The sequence below is a fragment of the Lynx canadensis genome, chromosome E2 (genome assembly GCF_007474595.2).
Source record: "Lynx canadensis isolate LIC74 chromosome E2, mLynCan4.pri.v2, whole genome shotgun sequence".
Classification (NCBI taxonomy): domain Eukaryota; kingdom Metazoa; phylum Chordata; class Mammalia; order Carnivora; family Felidae; genus Lynx; species Lynx canadensis.
In genome coordinates, this window is record NC_044317.1 from 4,734,415 (window position 1) to 4,753,802 (window position 19,388).

The 19,388-nt window shown below is 64.0% G+C and overlaps 2 protein-coding genes across 2 annotated transcripts in view; both read right to left on the minus strand.

The window, feature by feature from the left end:
- NECAB2 (N-terminal EF-hand calcium binding protein 2) overlaps window positions 1–5,828 on the minus strand; it is a 28,523-nt gene extending 22,695 nt beyond the window's left edge. The window contains exons 1-2 of the mRNA XM_030297441.1: window positions 5,589–5,828; window positions 3,082–3,106 (exon numbers count right to left, since the gene is read on the minus strand). Coding sequence (XP_030153301.1) covers window positions 3,082–3,106; window positions 5,589–5,828 — 265 coding nt within the window. The remainder of the gene's footprint in view (window positions 1–3,081; window positions 3,107–5,588) is intronic.
- Window positions 5,829–7,249: 1,421 nt separating this feature from the next.
- OSGIN1 (oxidative stress induced growth inhibitor 1) lies at window positions 7,250–17,424 on the minus strand. The gene is made up of 6 exons (XM_030298015.2): window positions 17,343–17,424; window positions 13,779–13,883; window positions 12,326–12,462; window positions 11,351–11,542; window positions 10,993–11,084; window positions 7,250–8,547 (listed from the first exon to the last, which is right to left on the minus strand). The coding sequence occupies exons 2-6, from the start codon at window positions 13,843–13,845 to the stop codon at window positions 7,599–7,601; spliced, it is 1,437 nt and encodes a 478-aa protein (XP_030153875.1). The 5' UTR covers window positions 13,846–13,883; window positions 17,343–17,424; the 3' UTR covers window positions 7,250–7,598.
- Window positions 17,425–19,388: the final 1,964 nt, after the last annotated feature.

Below are 19,388 nucleotides of genomic sequence, written 5' to 3' on the forward strand. Positions count from 1 at the left end.
GGGATCTCCCTGCCCCTGTCTCCTCCTGCCTGTCCTGCCCGGGCACCTGCATCCGGGGTGCCCTGTGGAGGGCAGGCAAGAGACGCCCGCCGAGCACGGCCTTCCTGGCTGACATTTCCCTTCAATGTCCTGCCTCAGCCCGGATGAACCCAGAGCGGCTAATGAGGGGAGAAACACCTGCCCGGGCTTCTGTGCGATCAGAGGCACAGCCCCGGCCCCCCCACTCTCAGCAAGGACCCCCGAGCGGGCGGCCGTGTGCGGGCGTCTTGGCTAATGAGCACGAGCTCAGCCTCTGTCACGGGGACCTTTCAAACGGCCGCAGGCTGCTAGCGTCCACGTCCCCGGGGACAAACGCACCCTGGCGCCCGGCCGTCTGCTGGACGCCCCGCGCCGCCCTTCCAAGGCCCCAGGCCCCTGACCCTCGGCCTCCCCTCGGGAGCCTCGACGGGTCTCTATCTCAGCGCAGAAGCCTCTGTCCCGGGAGCCGTCAGCACAGGCCGGCCCAGAGCGCTCGGCCCTGGGACCCCGGGGACTTAGGGGAGGGGACCATACCCCGCCTGGCACCCCCCCCCCCAACCCGGCATCTTCCGCAGCGGACGCCGGGGGCAGGGACTGAGTGAAGCCACCGCGTGTGTAGTTCTAGCCGCACTCCCTCCCGGCCAGACGTGTTCTCAAGCCAGGCTGGACGGGGTCGGAACTGCCCAGGCTGCTCCCCAGCCAGGGGTCTACGGTCCCGCCCCTGCTCGGTCTGGGCCTCGCTTTTGCCGTCTGTAAAATGGGGGCGGGTGCTTCTTACCCCAGCAGGAGCACAGTGAGGCCCCAGTGACGTGCCTGATGGGTGCCCCATGGCCCCTGGCAGCTCCCCGGATGGAAGGCACAGGTGGGAACCCCACACCCGTGGGCAAACCAAGGCGTCCGCGGCCACGGGCGGTGCTGGGCTCAGGGTCTCCCACGGCAGGTGTCCCCGGGTCCCGTGCCGGCTCCACCAAGGCCCTCTGAGAGGGGACTGGTGTCATCACGGCCCACTTACAGATGGGGAAACCGAGGCCCCAGCTGACTGGCCTGAGCTCACAGAGCTGCCAAGTGGCCGAGCCGGGACTCGAACCCAGGAGTCCCTGTGACACAGAAGGGACTCTTCCCCGGAAGCGTCCCTGGAACCGACATCACACTCCCGCATTAATCCTGGGGACAACCCCCCCAGGGCCACTCGGCGGTGGCCAGGAAGACCCGAGGCCCCTGGAGGAGAATGGGCTCGGCCCCTCTGGGGCCCATGGAGCGAAGTCAGGGGACCCCAGAGCAGTCCCTGGGGTGGAAACTCGGCCTCTGACAAGGCAACAAGTGACGAGGAGGAAACCCCACCTGTGTCTGAGGGTGGCCAGTGAGCCACCCGCCCACGTGTGCCACACACATACACCCACACGCACAGGGCCACGCGCACCGTGTCGAGCGGCAGTTACGCAGACACGGCCGTCCGGACCCACGGACACCTGCCGGGAGACGCACAGCCAGACCCACAGCGCTGCGTCCCAGGGTCGTGCACCCGCGCCCCCCGCGCCGGCAGACCCGTTACCCGTAAGCCCGCAAACGTCTGCTGGGGACCCACTGCGTGCGAGCATCGGGCCCGCGCCAGGGACAAGCCCCGAGTCCTGCGTGTCAAGTGCTCACGACGTGCCACGGGGTCCTGGCCACTGCACTCTGAGGTCGCCAGAGAGACGCCTGTGTCAGGGATCAAGCCCCTTGACCTGCTCTGTAGCCTCTGAGGCTGCTTGAGAAGAGCTGCCACGACCCCTTCTCGGATCACTGAAGCCCCCGCCCCCCCGGCCCCTCCCTCCGCCCTGCTCCACTTGGAGCTGCTGGGGAGAGTCCTGTGTCCCAGTCGGCCTGGGAGGCGCCGCTGTCATGCCCGAGGAGGGGGACAAGGGATGGAGACCCCTGGCTGTGCACCCCAGCCCCCGAGGCCTCACGTCGCACCCCCAACACCATGGGGGGGGGGCGGGTCAGCCGTAACCGCCGGGGCCAGGGAGGGAGGGGTTCGGGGGACCCGGGTGAGAGCTGCCGCCTTCAACTCCAGCCCGTGCAGGAGGCGCTGGGGCCTGAGGGCCCTGGGGACAGGCACCGGGGCCCCTGTCCCCCACCCTGCCCCCCGGCAGGGGCCCTGACACTTGATCAACTTTCCCCGCGAACAAAACAAACCGTGAGCCCTGCTTGATTCTCTCGAGGACTCTGTCGCCACATCTCCTCGCTCCACAGCCAAGGCAGTAGGCGAGTTAAGCGTTCTCACCCCACTTTAGAGACGGGCAAGACCGAGGCCTGCGGAGAGACCGTGCCTTGGTGACAGTCCCGGGAGAGTCGCCCGGGGCCCAGCGATGAGGACAGCGGTATTTACAGGAAGTGGTACTGACTTGTGCTGCAGCTGTGAGGCTCAGACGGGCCTTGCGAGGCTGGGAGGCGGGAGCCTCTCCGAGAAGTCAGAAGTCTGACTTCTCTCTGCTGGCCACGACGGGCCACTCACGTGGCTGGGGAGGGGGCGTGGCGTGGGGAAAAGTTCGGGGGTCTGCAGCACAACCTTGACTGCCTTCGTGCAGCTGGGCGGCCCCGGGCAAGTCACTTAACCTCCCTGGGCCACTCCGGAATCGTCAGGACAGGAGCGGCAGCCGTGAGTGTGTGAGGTCGCGGTGAGGAAAGAGGCACCAGGGCCGAGAGTGAGGCTGGGGGCTTCCGTGAAGGGTGGTCCCTGGGCACCCCCCACCCGGGCCGCTCTGGCCCAGTCCAGCTGTGTGAGGGCGATGATGGCTCACCAGCACGTCCCGCACGACAGACGTCTTAGCATCCGAGATGGCCACACGCCGAACCCCGCGGCATCCCTACCGCGCGGGAACTACGGGAATGCCCCCAGACGCAGATAGGGAAACTGAGGCACAAGGCAGCACCGGCCTGTGGTGTTCTGACCTCCGAGGCCCGTACTTGTCGCCGGCACGTTCAAGGCCGTCCATGCCCCCACCCCTCGGCCCTCCCCCCCGAGGCGCCGGGACGGGAAGAGCCGGGGCCTCCTTCAGGGGACAGCCCGGGAGGGGAACTCACCGTTTTTGTCCGCACGTCGGAAAATCTGCAGGGAAGAGAGGTGGCGTCAGTGAGGGGCCCAGAGGGGCGGGCGCCCTCCAGCGGCCTCTGACTCATCTCGAGATCCCCCTCCTCCCGGGAGGAGACCCCGGCTGGGATCCAGGGCGGGAGGGATGTTTCAGGCGGAGTCCTCCCTGCCGCCGGGGAGGAAGCTGCGCCCACTCGCCTTCTGTGCCGCCAGCCCACCCACGACCGCACTGACAGACACGCGCACGCACACGTGGACACACGCACGCTCACACCCAGCCGCGGGCCCGCGGGTGTGCCCCCGGAGCCACTGGTCCACGCGGCTTTCCCACCGTGCCACGCTCAGTCACACGCTCAGAAGCCATGTCCCGTGGACGCGGCCACACGCCTCGCACCATTGCACCCCTCGGGGAGCCCCGGTTTCCTCCAGCGGGGTGGCTTAAGTCTGAACAGAGGCGTCTGCTAAGGGGACCTGGGGGGGGGGCCTGGCGACTGGACCCCCCAGGGGCAGGACTGGATTATTTCTTGGGTGGGGGAGTGGGGGGAAGCAGGCCACCAAGAGCTCAGAAAACCAGGTGCACTGCAGGTGCAAGTCTCTGGCTGCCGTGGGAGGGGATGGCGGGGGGACAGCCCAACCCCCGCCCCCCAAACATGAGCCGAGACCCCATAACCCCCCCCCCCACCCCGTGGTATTTTTGGGAGTGGATGAGCCACATTGATAAGAAGGGGGAGGCGGAGGCCCCACCCCCTCTGGCCATGCTACCTTGGGCCCAAGCCCTCAGGCCAAGGACAGATGTCCCCCCTAATCCCTCCTAGCACCACACATGGTGACAGACTGAGGCAGCAGTTCAGGAAGGGCTTCTCAAACATCACCTCCTTCCCTTAGCTGAAACCCTAGTCTGGGGTACTGAGCAGGAGCAAATGTGGCTGGGGCAGAAGGGGGACAATTATCAGAGCACCGGGGCCCTCCCCCAAAGCCCCATCGTGGGCACTCCACACCCGTGCCCCTGACTGCAAAGTTCCCCGAGGCCAGGGTCCCACCCTCAGGTGCCCCCCTCCCCATGCCTCAGGCAAGTGAATGGTGCAGACCACGTGATGTGGTTCCGGGAGTCTGCTCATCACCCCATTTCCTAGATGAAGAAATGGGGTCTCGGGGACCCGCACACGCCAGCTTGAAGAGGGCACCGGAGCTCACTAAGCCGTACTGTTAGAAGCAGGAGGGGTGTGGACAGGGCTTCCCTACAAGGGCAGGCCCAGAGCTTTCGCCTCCAGAGCTAGGCTGGGGGTCCTGAGGGAGAGGATCCATCTGTGCGTGCGTGCGTGCGTGTGTGTGTGTGTGTGTGTGTGTGTCTGGGGGCGAGGCAGCCACAAGCACCCACGGCACAGCTCGCCCTTCCCCGCCCAGCCCTCTCTGCCTGGAGCCAACTGTGGGTTCCAGGAGACAGGAGGTTCGGGAGGGGAGAGGAAATCTACGCTCCCAGCCACCATCAAACACAGACACAACTCTCCCAGAAACCCAGCCCGCACAGGACCCTCCTCGGGACACGCACATCCTAGGCTCCGCTGTTACCGGGTGGGGGTGGTGCCCAGGACAGAGCCCCCCTACGCCTCCCCCGGGGAGCCTCCCCCCACCAGCAGTGAAATCTCCCTCCCACTCCTCGGGAGTGGGTGGCAGGAGGAGGTGGGCTTCCCAGAGGTGGGTGGCTTGGGTCCCAGGGGGAAGGGGGGCTTGAGTAGAGGGTATGGAGGATGGAGGGGGCTCCGAGTGGAGGGGGGGGTCGTGGGGGCCAGGATCCCAGAGGTGTCCAGGCTCAGAGCAGATGGGGGTAGTCCCAGCTGTACTGAAAGGAGAGGGGAAGACAGGGGTGGGGAGGGGGCTTCACTTTCAAAGAGGTGGTGGCTGGGGTGGAAAGGGGCTTTGGGGATGAGAACACAAGGTCTCAGGGTCTACCGCCAGAACGAGAAAAGGGAAACCAGAGTTAGGGGTTGGAAAAGTGGGGGGGGGGTGGTCTCAGAAAAGTAGCGATTCAGGCGATGATCCAGGATGGAAAGGAGGAGGGGGCCCGGAGGCGGCAGGTGCTCGCAACCGACAGCGGATGGGGGTAAAGGAGGAGGTGCAGGGCTGGGGAAAGGGTAAGGGCTCGGCCAGCATAAAAGTAGGGGGGCGGTGGCCGGCAAAGGGCTCCAGGGCTCGGAGAAGGTGGGGATCCCCAGAAGAGGAGGGAGGGAGCGGGTGGAAGGGGATCGTCCTGGTCCAGCGACAAGACTAGACCGGGATGGAGACCCGCCGGGACTTGCAGGGGCTGGGGTCGCGCTCTGGGACGCAGAGGGGCCGGGTGCGGGTCCTCTCCGGGCCGCCGAGGGGAAAGCGCCCGGGGAGGGGGGTCCCCCGCCGGGGGAAGAGGGGGCCTCGCGGGTCCCGGCGGGGACTGAGGAAGGCGGCGTCGGGAGCGCCCCTGGTGGGAGGAGGGGGCTCGGGGTCCCGGCCGGCGCGTACTCACGTCCAGGATGACGGCGGTGCCCCCGCGCGGCGAGCCGGGCCCCGGGCCGGGGCCGGGGCCGGGGTCCGCGGCGGGGGCGTCGGGGGCGTCGGGGGCGTCGGGGGCCAGCGGCGCCCGGGGCTCGCCCATCCTGGCGCCCACCCAGCGCAGCAGCCCGCCCAGCGCCCGGCCCTGCGGCGGCGGCTCCCGGAGCAGCCTGTGCGCGCCGGCCCTGCACAGGCGCGCCGCCCGCTCGCACATCGCGCCGCGCCCGCCGCCGCCGCCCGGAAGCCCGCCGACCCCCGCCCGGCCCGCGGCCCGCCCCCGCGCGACCCCTCCCCGCCGCCGCCGCCCGCGCCGCCCGCGCCGCCCCGCCCTCCCTCCCGCGGCCCCGCGGCCGCGGCCACCGCGGGGACGGGCCGACACCGGGGGACGGGGCGGGGGGGGGGGGCGCTCCGCCCGGACCCCGAGCCACGTGCCTCGTGTCCACCGCCCCACCCCCTCTGCCCCCCACCCCCACCCCGGGAGCCGGGCGCGGCGGCAGAGGGCTACCCGCGGGGGCGCGGTGCTGGGCGCCGGACCCCAGCCCCGGCCACGGAAGGGGCCGCCCGGTCGGCGCCGGGTTGGGGGGGGGGGGCGGGCGTCTGGCTGCGCGGCAGGGGGCGTCCCTGGGGGCTGTCCCCCGAAAGTCTCCCGCTGCCCCCCCTCCCGCAGGTTCCCCCCACCCTACCCGCGGCGCCTCCGCAAGGGCCGAAGCGCGGGTGTCCGGCGAGTCCGGAGCGCCCTCTGCTGGCTGAAGCTCCCGAGATCAGTGCCCAGGCGCTGGGCCTCCCCCAGCACTCCCGCGAGGGCCTGCATGCCTCCTCAACCGTCCCCCACCTCGTCGCACAGCGCCCAGACCATTCTTTGCACCAGGACACTCTCTTCCTCACACACCCCTATCCATCCATCCATCCATCCATCATCCATCCATCCATCCATCCATCCATCCATCCGTCTATCTGTCCATCCATCCATCCATCTATCCAGCCATCCCTTCATCCTCAACGGGCCCGAAGGATGAGTTAAGGAGCTTCCACTAGGTCCTAGGCCCGTTGGAGGCACTGGCTTCCACTAGTGAGCAGAACAGACAGGGCTGGGGGGGGGGGTGGTGTCCTTGGCCTCCTGCAACCTACACCCTGGTGGGCAGAGTCAGATACGGGAGCGATTCCACAGATAAACCAACCCCGAAAGCTGAACTGCCATGAAGAGGTAGAACCTTGGGCCGTGAACGGGGGACTGTCCTGGTGGCTACGGAGGGGCTCGTGGCAGTGGAGGCTTCCTGGAGGAAGTGATGTGCTTAGGCTGAGAGAGTGGAAGGAAGAGGAGTCAGAGAGACCGGCCCCTGCAAAGGCCCTGTGGCAGGTGCAAGCATGGGAGCATGAGGGACTGAAAAGCGTGTGGCCGGGAGGGAGCGTGGGAGAAGGGCCGGGACTAGACTGGAGGGGTGGGCAGGGGCCTCCCCGGCATACCATTTCCCCGCACACAGCCTTCCCCCGCTTCCCGCCCACAGTGGTACCCCCACGTGCGGGACCATCCCTTGTCACACAACTCCCCCGCCCGAGGATCTCCCACATGGCCCTGTGCCCCCCCCCCAGACACCCAGCCCCCTCCCCATGCAACAGAATCCTCAGACACACGAGTGGAGGCGGGCACTGGGTTTAATTGGGACCGGATTCTGGAAGGAGCAAGGCCTGCAGTCCTCTTGGCTCTGTGCTCAGCCGGCCCTGGTGACCCCAGCTCGTACCAGCGGCTTTCACCCCAGATCACGGCCCACGCCGGCCCGCGGCTTCTGTTCCCGGCCCGGGCACTGGTCTGCGCGCAGACTGCCTGGGTCCCCCACTCATCTTCATCGGGGAGGCCTGCCGCACGGGCTCGCGGCCCCTCTTTCTCCCGCCAGGGGAGGCCCCCTCCGCTCACTGGGGCGTCTAGCTGGGCTGTGTAATCTCCCTTCCTCTTTAGGGCCTGGGGACGAGGATGCCAGGCCGGGTGTTAGGGTGGCTTCCTGGCCTCCTTCCTCAGCAGGGAGCTGGCCACTGCCAGGGCCCCGCCCTGCACGAACCGCACGAAATTGTCCCCAGCCAGCGGCCCCACGGCGTACAGGCCCTCCTGGCGGGTGCTCTGGTAGGTGAAGGGGTCCACGTCGACGGGGTTCCTCTTGGCGCTCAGCGGCTGGTCGGGGTCCGTGGCCAAGTCAGCGCCCGCCCCGGGCAGGAAGGAGAGGTCGGGGTGGGAGCCGATGAGGACCAGCACCAGGGCGACCCCGAAGACTTTCTGGAGGCCGTCGCGGTCCCGGAACACGGCCTGGCGGTCGGCCTTAAAGAGCAGCACCCTGTGTTCGGGGAGGCTGAGGTAGCCCTCGTAGGGGCTGGGCGACAGGATGGACTGCTCCCGCATCATCTGGTGCACCTTGTGGTACTCGGGGTACAGCATCTTGGGCAGCTGGTTGAAGACCAGGCCGGGGTCGTCCACGGGCCGGCGGAAGGTGTGGATCACGGGGATGTTGCAGTGACGCGCGTAGAGGACCGCGTCGGCCGCCGACAGCCCCGCGCCCACGATGAGGACGGGGTCGGAGGCTGGGGTTACCGCGCCCGCCCTCACGGCCGCCTCCAGGGCCGCCAGCTCATAGTGGACGAAGGGCAGGGCCTCCCCGGGGATGCCCAGCCGCGCCGGGCTGTCCGACGTGCCCGTGGCCAGGACCACGTTGCGGGCGCACAGGGAGAAGGGCCGTTGGCTCCGGTCCTCGGTGGTAACGAAGCCGCTCACCTGGAAGAGGGGGCTGGGCTCCCGGCCCCCGGAGCCGCCGGACTCAGGCGTCCCCCACTCCACGGCCGTGACCACGGCGCCGGACACAAAGTTGCGACCCAGGTCCTTCTTGGTCACATAGTCCCTGTAGTAGTGAGCGACGTCCCCAGCCGTGGCGCGGCTGTTGCGAAGGCCTCTGAAGGGAAGGGTTGAGGAAGCGGGGGTGTCAGAGGGCAGACCGGGGTGTGGGGGCCACAAAGGGGCCATCGGGGGGTGACCAGGCTGGCGGTGGGCCGTGGTGAGGGCCGGGGTGAGAGTGTGGCCACCAGAGTCAGGTGGCCTGGGTTCAAATCCCAGCTCTGCTGCCGGTGAGCTCTGTGCCTGAAGCCCTCCGTGCCTCAGCTACACAGCGGGGAGGACGGTGGTGATGGTTCTATTTCATGTGGTTGCAGAGAGGGTTAGAGGGTCATGTGACCAGAAGCTTTAGGAAACAACCTGACAGGTCGTAAGTGACCGGTTAAGCCTCAGCCACTGTTATTACTCCCAAGGACTAAATAACGACCCACGTAAATATGGTGGGATTCCGGGGCGCCTGGGGCTCAGTCGGTTGAGCGTCCGACTTCAGATGGGGTCACGATCTCGCGGTTTGTGGGTTCGAGCCCCACGTCGGGCTCGGTGCTGACAGCTCGGAGCCTGGAGCCTGCTTTGGAGTCTGGGTCTCGGTGTCTCTCTGCCCCTCCCCCACTCATGCTCTGCCCCTCTCTTTCTCTCTCTCTCTCTCAAAAATAAATAAAGATTTAAAATGTTTAAAAAAAAATAACGGGAGGATTCCATGTCTATAAAGTTCAGAAACAGGGAAAACTGATCCACGGGGTGGGAGGGGAAGGAGAGGTCCCCCCCGGGCAGGAGGAAGGGGTCTGTGATGGGGACTGTCACCATCATACTGGGGACCAGGATGAGGAGGCCTTCGGGGGCACACACAGCCACAGGAGAGACTGTTTTATTGCAGCATTGTTACTCTTGTCGGGTCGCTGTTATCACCGCCCCTCCCAGGGCAATGACCGCAGGGCCGGGATCGAGGGTGGCTGAGGTAGGGGCTTGCCATGATCTCAGCTCCTCTCTCCAGGGACCCGTGCGACCTCAGGGGAGTCAGCTTCCCCGAGTGTGGGCGTGTCGTTAAGGAGGAGCTCACTTCAGGAGAATCCTCTGTGACTCCCCCAACGGGGACCGGGACGAGTGTGGTGCGAGCTCACACTGTGTCCCCCGAGGCTGTGCCGCGCGGCCCAGCTCGCTAGCCTGCTTCTGAAACCGGAGCCCTGGGGTCTGTTTCTGTGAACTTGTCACTTGCCCTTCTCGGAGTCAAAATGGTTTCAAAGAATGGGCCTAAGGTGTTACCTCCAGGGTTCCTTCTAAGAAGGGCATGTGGGACAGAAGGAGAGCCCCGGGACCGGGCAGGGCTTAGGAACCGTGGCGGCGGCAGCCCAGGGGGGCGGGAGGGCACCTGCTGTGGGTGTGGGCCTCCCTGCACCCCCCGCCTCAGCTCAGGGCCCCCCCCCCCGTGAGTAGGAATAGTCACAGGAGTAGGCGGAGAAGTGCTGAATCGGGAATATTACGCGGCCACGTAAAAGGCTGGTTACGAACACTGTCCTCACGGGGTGAAATCCTGAGGCCGGAGCGTTAAATTTAAAAGTAGAATATAAAAGGAGGGGCGCCTGGGAGGCTCAGCTGGTTAAGCGTCCGACTCTCGATCCCAGCTCAGGTCACGATCTCACGGTTTGTGAGCGCGAGCCTCGAGCCAGGCTCTGTGCTGACCGTGCAGTTCCTGCTTGGGAGTCTCTCTCTCTTTCCCTCTCTCTCTTCCCTTCTGCCACTCGTTCTCTCACTCTCTCTCAAAATAAATAAGAAAACATTAAAAAAAAAAAAAAAGAAAAGTAGGCTATAAAAGGGCACGCCTACAATTACAACCTAAGTTCCCATCTGTCTGTTAACACGTCACGACGCTAGCCTGGGTGTCTTCTGACCAAATCTGCAGGGACACAAAGGCTTTGTGAAACGGGGTGGCTGGGTGGGAGACAAGAGGCCTGTGAGGGGCGGAGGGGACAGGGCGTCACCACCCGTGCGGCGACCCCCTCCGACCCTGAGGCCCTGGGCAACTTTCTGCCTCGCTCCCCAGACAGGGCAGGGGCTGGGACTCGTTTGTTCAGGGAATGAGCTGTTCCCCCAGGATGGTCAGAAGCGTGCAGGGAGGTCACGACAGAGCAGGAAACAAGAGGGAGAGACCTACCCACCCCCCCACCCCCAACCATGGGCTAGCGACAGGCAGGGGCGTGGGGGTGGGGGGAGCCTGGTCGGAGCCCCAGGGCAGGGCCAGCTGTCCCCCTCCCACAGGGGCTGGGATGCTGCCCAGGCCCCCCGTCAGGGGCTTGTGGGCCAGGCGGGAGCACTGGCGGGGAGTCCTGGGGTGAGCCCAGCCCCGGGCGGCCCTCTCCCCACCGGGGCTTCAGTGTCCTGCCCCGGGCAGGAGGAAGGGCCGCGTTGGTGGCCCTGAGCCCCTTTCCCTCCGGCTCCTGGGCTCCGCATGGGGGCAGGCCCGGGTCACCCCGCCCTCCTCACCCTCCGGGGCTTTCCAGAACTGCCTCACCTCCGCTTCCTGCGTATCCACTCCTTGACCTGCAGGTCTGGGAGCCCCATCCACTGGCCTTGGCTAAGGGTCACCATGGAGCCTTCAATGGACTGTGGGCAAAAGGAGTCCTTCGGTCCAGGCCTCTCCTAGCCCCCAGCCCAGCAGGTCGGCAGGGGGTGGGAGGCCTCAGCTGGGGAGGGGGCAGAAAGGGCAGGTGGGGAGGGAGGCAGAGGGGCGGTGGGTAGAGCAGGAGGGGGAGGGAATAGGGAAAAGGCAGGAAACGGAAGAGTCCTAATCTTGGGGAGGAAATCTCTCCGACACTCCGGGTAGACTGAGCCCAGATCCCCCCCGCCCGCCTCTCCCGGCCCCCACTCACATGCCAGGCCCCCCCAGGCAGGTTCCGGCCTAGGACCATGTGGGGGATGGCTCGCTCCTTCTGGTGCTTCCAGGTAAGAACGGACTCCATGTTTCCCCCGAAGTCTGTGTCTGGGCGCAGGAGGGCGTCAAAGAGCAGGGCCACGGGGCTTTGGCACCGGCCTTCGAGGCCTTCAGACAGGTAATCCAGGTCCTGGAGGGGGTGCACGGGTCAGAGGGGCCACTGGACCAAGGCTGCCCGGCTTTGCATTCCCACCCTAGTATCAGGGTGGCCAGACAAACCCAGAAAGTGCTGCCTCTCACTAAGAGATAAGGCACGGCAGCATGTTAAAGGCTCTGACAAGTCCTGCAGCCGAATTTCCCTGTAGTTTTGCCAAACCCGAGCATCCCTCAGACTTCCTGGAGTAGGAACGTCTTCTCTGAGGAACTGGTGTCCTGTTGAAGGCATTTTGAAAGATGCCGATCTAGACCAAATGCCAGCTTGCTTCCTCATCCACCAGCTTGAGGGCGGGAGGGGCTAGGAGGAGGGGAAAATGCTGGGAGGAGGAGGTGGACAGCCAGCGGCCTTCTGGAAGGCCAGGGGCGTGGATGGAGCATTGGTGAGCTCCCTGGGGCAGGGGCTAGTGAAATGAACTACCCAGGGCGGAATTTCTCAACCGCGCTCTGCGGCGGGAGCGTGGAGGGTAACCGCAGTTGTGACAACCGACGTTGTCCCCGGGGATGGCCGAGGGGGCCCTGGAGAGCAGGGTCGTCCCCCGGTTTACACCCGCTGGTCTAGGGGACGTAAGGGAAGCTGGTGTCTCAGCTGCCGATCGCGAAAGACGGGCCTGGTTCCTGGCACGATTTCCGGGCCGGCCCCTGTGGCCGCTCGCCTTCCTCACGTGGTCTTGTGGTCTAACCACCGCGTATTTGTATTCTTGCCCTGCTTCCCCAGGGTGTGCGTGTCCCCTGCCCCATCCCCAGAGCTCTGGCCCACCTGGTCCAGGAGGGAGACCCCCGGCGCCTCGGCGAGCTTCCTCTGCAGCAGCGGGTGCGGGTGGACGGCATCTGGCCTCACGTAGGGGGTGTAGCCGGACAGCAGGTAGGACAGGCAGATGCCTGAGGGGCCGTTGCCTGAGGAGACAGGGTGGGGTCAGAGGTACCGAGGGCTTTGGTCTTGAGCTGACTTGCTCAATCGATTGGCTTTTCGTTCGTAAAAACAGAACATCTATTCCGCCGTTAGCCGAGCCGGCCACTGTGCGTAACAATGGCCAGTGACCGAAGCACTGAACGATCGTCGAGAGCCTACTATGCGCCGGGCGCTGTACTCTTGTACTACTCTCACGACAATCGCTGACATTTGTCGAGCACTTGCGATGTGTCAAGGGATTTTAACAACCAAATAATAAGAAACTGACCGATCCCCCCCCGCCGGACCGGGCCCCGCACGAGGCCCTGTCGTGCGTGCCTCGGCCCCCATTCTCTCCCGATAACATTCGTGGGTGCACGCTACCCTTTCCCCCTTTTCATCCCGGGAGGGAGCGGGAGCTCAGAGAGGTTGAGTAACTTGCTTGTGGTCACACAGCAACGTGACGGAGATTCTAAGACCACTAAGAACTAGTCCCGTTAGCCCAGAGCTGACCGTGTGGGATGTCACATAGACGAGTAAAATATTAGAGCACAGATTGTTCCGTGCTCTGCAGGGGTGAGAGCAGGGGCGCGGAGGAGGGGTGTGGAGCCACCGGTGGGGGTCTCTGCTCCCCGGGCCTGAATGACTCACACCGCCTGTGCATGGCACTTCTTGGGCATTTAACCTCGTGACATCGTTTCTTATCGGTCTTTCCCCTCCTCCTTATCTTGTGCTGCTGAGAAGATTACTCGTGTGTGGAATTAGGACAAACCCGTATGAAATCGCTGACGTTCGGCTCTTTTTGATTTACAGAAATGGCCATTTCGGATCTCGGCTCGCACGGGGGGAGGGGCCGCCTGTCTCCCACTGGGCAGCCCTGAGGCAGGAACCACATGCTTTAGCCGTAACCCCTCTTGCGGGCACCTAGCACAGGGCCAGGCGCAGGGACTGTCGTGGGCTTAGGACCAGGCCTCCCCCCTGCACCCCCCTCCTCCGCTCTCGCCAGGCAACCTCAGTGATGGTTCTGCTCTGGCCCCCTGGGTTCCTGGAGGGATTACAGGGAACGGGAACGACATTTTATAAGCTGCTGGGCACCTCATCAGGCGCACTGTGAATGCTCAGTGGCTAATTTTTTTTTTTCCATTTAACTTTTATTTTTTTTAAATATGAAATTTATTGTCAAATTGGTTTCCATACAACTCAGTGGCCGATTTTAAAGGCAACGGTGGTAAAGAAAGGCCAGGCCTGGGCTTGCCTGGCTCCTGACCTTCCACTCTAGGGGCTCAGCGTGTCCCCTCCCCCTGCCCCGGGCAGCACTCACCGATGATGAGGACTGGGAGGGGCTCCGAACGGTCGGTGCCAAGGTGGTCCCTCCTGTGGATGTTCATGGCTGGGGCTGGTGGGGGGCTGGGAGCCGGCAGCTGATCTGGGGGAGAGGAGGGGCCACTCGGTGAGCCTTGGGTGTCATGCAGGCACTTCCCAGCTACGGGGTATTGTCCTTTGGCTCTCGGGGTCAAGTCCAAGATCCTCCCTGAGGCCAGTCAAGATGCCGCTCCCCTGCTCCTTCTCCCCTCCTCGCACCTGCTCCGTTCCAAACAGTCCCCTCTCCCGACCCGGTCACTTCCACGTCTGTGCTGCACCCCACTCGTCCCATCTCATCGGCGGGCAGTGACAACACCCAAAGCTTCCCGTCCACCTTCTGTAAGGCCTCTTCTTCTCAACCCAGGGGCAAGCCCTGGCCGACAACGTGGTGGCAGCCACCGCCCCCACCCCGGTCCAGCCCTCAGATCTCTAAGCAGCCAGTGGACTTTGGAGCCATCACCCGGCCCTAGCACGGCACTTCCTAGCTGGTGACCAGGGGCCCATTCCCGGACCTCTCCGGGTCAGGCTCCTCGTCTATAAAGTGGGAGTAGCGGTCTCCACCCGGTAGGGTTGTTGGGGGACACAGTGAGGTGACGGCCGTGAAGCACCGGCTGGAGAAAAATGTGCTGCCGGGAAAGGACCAGGGCTCACTGCCTGTTCCAGGGGGCTCGGTTGGAACAGGTGGGCTTGTGGAGAATTGCCCCCCCCCCCCCCCCCCCCCCGCCCCGGGGAACTAGGTTTGGAGAAAAGTGTTCCAAGCTGGCTGGTCTCTGGAGCACCAGCGCCCCCTGCTGGCCGCGGGCCCGCATCACTCACAGCGACGGAGACCCCGCTCTTGAGGCTGCAGGTGCAGAGGAGGCTCCAGACTCACCTTCTCCCTCCACGTCCCCCAAACCCAGCTAACGGGGGCCCCCGGGCTCGCCCACCGTCCACACCCTGCCGTCCTGAGGGCCCCAAGGCAGCACCCACACGAGTGCGTCAGGAATGGGTGGCCGTTAGCACCGACCTAGCTCCTTCCCGTGTTCTGCTCATACGGCCCCACGCAGAAAGCTCTGTCAGTTATGATCCCATTTCACAGATGCGTAAACTGGAGCCCAGAGGGGACGCACAGGTCGCTCAGTGCCACAAAGCTGCCTCTTAAACCCAGGGCTAACTGGTGCCAGGCTTTGCCCGGGTGCACCATGTGTGACCCCGGCCAGCCCCAGGGAGACCCGGGGCTTGTCACAGGGTCACACACACGTACAAAGTGAGTGGGTGGTCATATGGCCCCAGGGAGGGGGGGCCCAGGGTCACTGCCATCAGAATTCTCCCGGAGAAGGCGGAAATCTGGATTTCTACGTGCATTCTCTGATTTGGAAAAGTGGGCAACTAATTCCCACTCGTCCAAAAAACCGTGAATAGCCGACGAAATGTGACGGAGCCAGGATACGACGTCTGATGCGTGCACAGTGACAGAAACAGCAGCCCCCACCCCCAGGCAGGCCCTGAGAGGTGAGCCGTGTCACCTCCACCTGGCAGGAAAAGGGAGGCTCGAGGTTAAAGGACGTCTCCGGAGTCACACGGCGGGAAGGGGCACGTCAGGGGGCACGTCAGGGACTCCCTCCTCGGTGCTCTCGGGCCCCCTGAAAACAGCCTTCCATGCCGCTGCTGGGCCCAGGGGAGAGGACTTGGGGGTGGTCCCCCCCACCACTAACAAGAACGACACAAAAGGCTAACACTTCTGGACTTCTATGGAGCTGGCTAGGTACAAAGCATGTTCGAAACACTTTATCCACATTAATTTGATTCTTATTTAATTAGCAGCATGCACTGTCATATGTACTCTTAGGCTCGCTCCCATATTACAGATAGGCAAGCTGAGGCCAGCGAGCCCTTCTCCAGAGTGGAGTGTGATGGGGGCCATTCCCAGCCGGGCTCATCCTTCTGCCCTGTCCCCTCTGCTGGTGGGGAGGGAGGCCACGGGTCCACGGGTGAGCCTGGTGGTCCTGGAGGACAGGATTATAGTTCCCAGAACACTTTCTCCCGGAACCGCCAAAGAGCCCCAGGGCCCCACCCCTCCTCATGACTGTCCCCAGGAACAACAGGGACCCAGGTGATGTCCTTGCTGAAAGCTGTGCCTTAGCAACTTTCATTCTCCTGCAAACCCACTTCACTGATGTGAAAACTGAGGCTCAGGGAGGTGAGGCCATGCCCCCGAGGTCACAGAGCCAGTGGGTGATAGAACGAGGGTTTGGCACCCGTGGTTTGGGTTCACCTAGACGCTCCACAGCCCCCCGAAACGAGCACGCAACGTGCTCCCAGGGACCCGAGCCCGCCCTGGGCATGCCCGTCCCCTCTCTTGCCCCTTGAGCGTCCCCACCCCCAGTGAAGAGGGGCACTCCCCGAGCCCTCGTTTGCCCTCTTCTTGTGCTTCCCGGAAGGTGGAGGGACCCAGTTACCACCAGGGCGATGCCACCCATGTGAGGTCACGACCCAGGGGACCCTCCTGTGCAGCGTCCCGAGGTCCTGAGCAGCCAAAAGCTCTCATGACCTTGGAAGAAGGCACACACTGCCTACTGACAGCAGGCGACCTGAAACCACACCCATCCCAGTTATGCTTTTTAGTGCTGTGGCGTTGGCACGGTCACCTTTTTAATGTTAACTTTTTCTTTGAGTGCCCCCCCCCCCGGCCCGCGCTGCCTGGACAGCAAAAAGGCTCCCATGAAAGACTGACTAACTCCCAGAAGCAAATCGGCATCAAAGGAATGGAAATAACGGCATCTGTAAATGATGTTTCTTTGAAGTTTGTAGCACAGGCACTTTCCGGGGGAGGAAGGCTTAAAACTGTTCGGAGACACTGAGGCACCAGTTCGGCTGCACTTATTGGGCACCTCCGGCGGCCCTTTGCTCATTTGACTTTGATGACGCCCCCCACCCCGGGGCACAGAGGCGCCATCTTGCCTGGGAAATGTCTGAGACGATGGCCTCGAGGGCGAGGCCTGCCCGTGGATAACCGGGGAAAAGACTGCACGATGACAGTTGCCACCAAGAAAGTGACACGAGGCTGCGGGGCAGGGTGAAGGCGAGGGGGGTCTCTGGACACAAGGGCCACCTGCCGGCAGCCTGGGCACACACCCCTGCAGCCCCTCCCTTTGGAGCCTCCCCCTCCTGAGCCCCAAGAGTTCAGAGGCTCCCAGACCCCTGGTTCTCTGCACCCCAACCTTCTGTCAGACGCCAAGTGCTGGGGACCCCCCGGGGCGGCCCGGAAGGCCGGGAGAAGCACCCAGCCCAGCAGCCTGGCCGCAGGACCCAGGGGCCTCGCTGGGCAGCGCGCCGGGCTGGCCACGCCTCTTTCCTGCCAAGAGCAGCATCACGTGGACCGGCGAAGGCGGGCGGCGGGGACGGAGGGTGCCAGGCACCTGGAGATGGTCATGGCCCGCAGGGGCGGAGGAGGAACCCGGCGGCGGCCCGAAGAGCTTCTTAGTGGGGCCTGCCGGCCCCCCTGCCCAGCCGCGCCCCTGTCTCCCGCCCCCAGGCCACTCACCTGACCCGCAGGCGTTGCAGGGAACCCGGGGAGCCTGACCTGGCGGGCGCCTGGAGGGCCGGGGCCACAGAGCCACCGGGGAACGGGCTGCCTTTGCCCCGTGGGGACCGGACCGAGCAGGCTGTGCGAGTCAGGGAGGCGAGGGTATTTCACGGGCTGGGAGGAGGCGGGTGGGCGGGGCGGGGCCAGGAAAATCACTTTCATAAGCGTGAGTCAGCAGGGGCCCCTGGATGAATGAACTTGCACTAGACCCAGGACCAGCCTTAAAGGGCCCCCAGCGGCCGGGGTGGGGGTGGGGGTGGGGGTGGCCAGGCTGGCCCCCACCCCTGGGGCTCAGTCAGTAAACGGAGGCCCCAAGGGACCCCCAACCGAGCCAGCCTGGCCTTTTCTCTTAGGGAGGGAAGACAGCCTTCCCAAAATTGGAGGTGGCCCTTGTGTTGGGAGTGGAGAAAGCCACACACCCTGCTTGCACTTGGGGCCCCCCCCCCCCCCCCCGGCTGTTCTCCACTCCGCCTCACCCGACTCAGTGACCAACCTCCTGACATCAGCCTGCCCAGGGTGAGACTCCGGGCTCTGCCACTTCCTGGGCGAGCTGCCTCAGCTTCCTCATCCCAGAAACGGGGCTGGCTAACAGGCTTTCCCCCCTGGGCTGGGCGTGGTATGTAAGCGATGTCACCCTTGGCTCCCTAGTTCAAGTCCCCCTTTCTTCCTTATTCTTTCTCCGCACGCCTCACGTTTTGCTGACCCTTACTATTATTTCATTGTCTGTCTCCCCAGACCAGGAGGTGGGTCCTGCGTGGGCAGGGGAGTGTTTCCGTGTCTGCTTTATCCCAAATCTAGAATGGTGCTCTGCACACAGTAGGTGCTCAAGAAGGAAGGAGGGAGGGAGGGAGGGAGGGTTGGGACAGTATTTGGCCCACAGACCTCAGTGCACATTAGCTGTGATTTTCATTATTGACGTGAATGCCGCCCCCTCGTCCTTTCCTGGCCGGCGGGGGGGGGGGGGGCCTGTGGCAGGCAAGGGGGAACTCGCCTTGCGTGCAAAATTTAAGGGGGCACTGAGAACACTCAGTGATGAAGAAAATAGTATTTTAGTGCAAGGTTTTTTGGAAAATCAAACCTAGGGGCGCCTGGCTGGTCCAGTCGGAGGAGCGTGCGACTCTTGATCTTGGGGTCGTGAGTTTGAGACCCACGTTGTGTGTGAAGGTTACTTTAAAAAAATAAATAAACCCAAAAAATCAAAAAACAATGCAAAAGTGAAGGATACACAAAAGACTACAATTTCAAAACCAAACAGGATCTGTAACCGTGCCGAGCCATATTGGAGCCTGAGCAAAAAGAAAACTCAGAATACTGATGCTGTCTTCATTTAAAACCTTGCTATGTTTCTTCATCTTGGATTTTCGGCGTTACTCTTGATTTTTAAAAATACTGCAGGAACACAAGACCCTTGATCATGGAATGCGTTGGTGCCCCTTATAATTTGTGCCCGAGGTGATGTCTCTCTCCCGGTCCTGGTGGCCACAGGGGCTGGGGCTGGGGTTCGCACAGCACAGGGTATGCACAGGGAGGTGAGGTGGGGGGACGAGGAGGAAGGGGACCAGGTCAGATTGTGAGGCTCTACTGGGGACAGAGTGTGGTATCCCACCAACGAAAGACAACCTCTGAGGATACAGAGTCCCGCTGAGACCGGCAGGGACAGATGGACCGAGAGAAGCCACGGGGTGGGGGGAGGAGAGGATGGGGGAGAGGGAGAGAGGCAAGCTGGCACAGGGAGGGCTGGAGGCTGGGTGTGGGTGGAGGGTTTGGGGGGCAGCGCAAAGAGCAGGCTGAGAAGGGAGACCCTGGGCTCAGGGAGGAGGTTAGGGGTCATGAGCTGGGAAGGCGGCCCCACAAGGCTACGCCTGAGGGGAGCCCCTGCCTCCGGCCTGCGCTCTCCTCCTTGGGGGCTCCTGGGTATGTGCCCTGTGCCCGGGACCCCACTCTCAGAAGGGCCCTGGGCTTGCTTTAAAGCTCTGCTGTCGCCACTCTAAAATCCTTATTAGG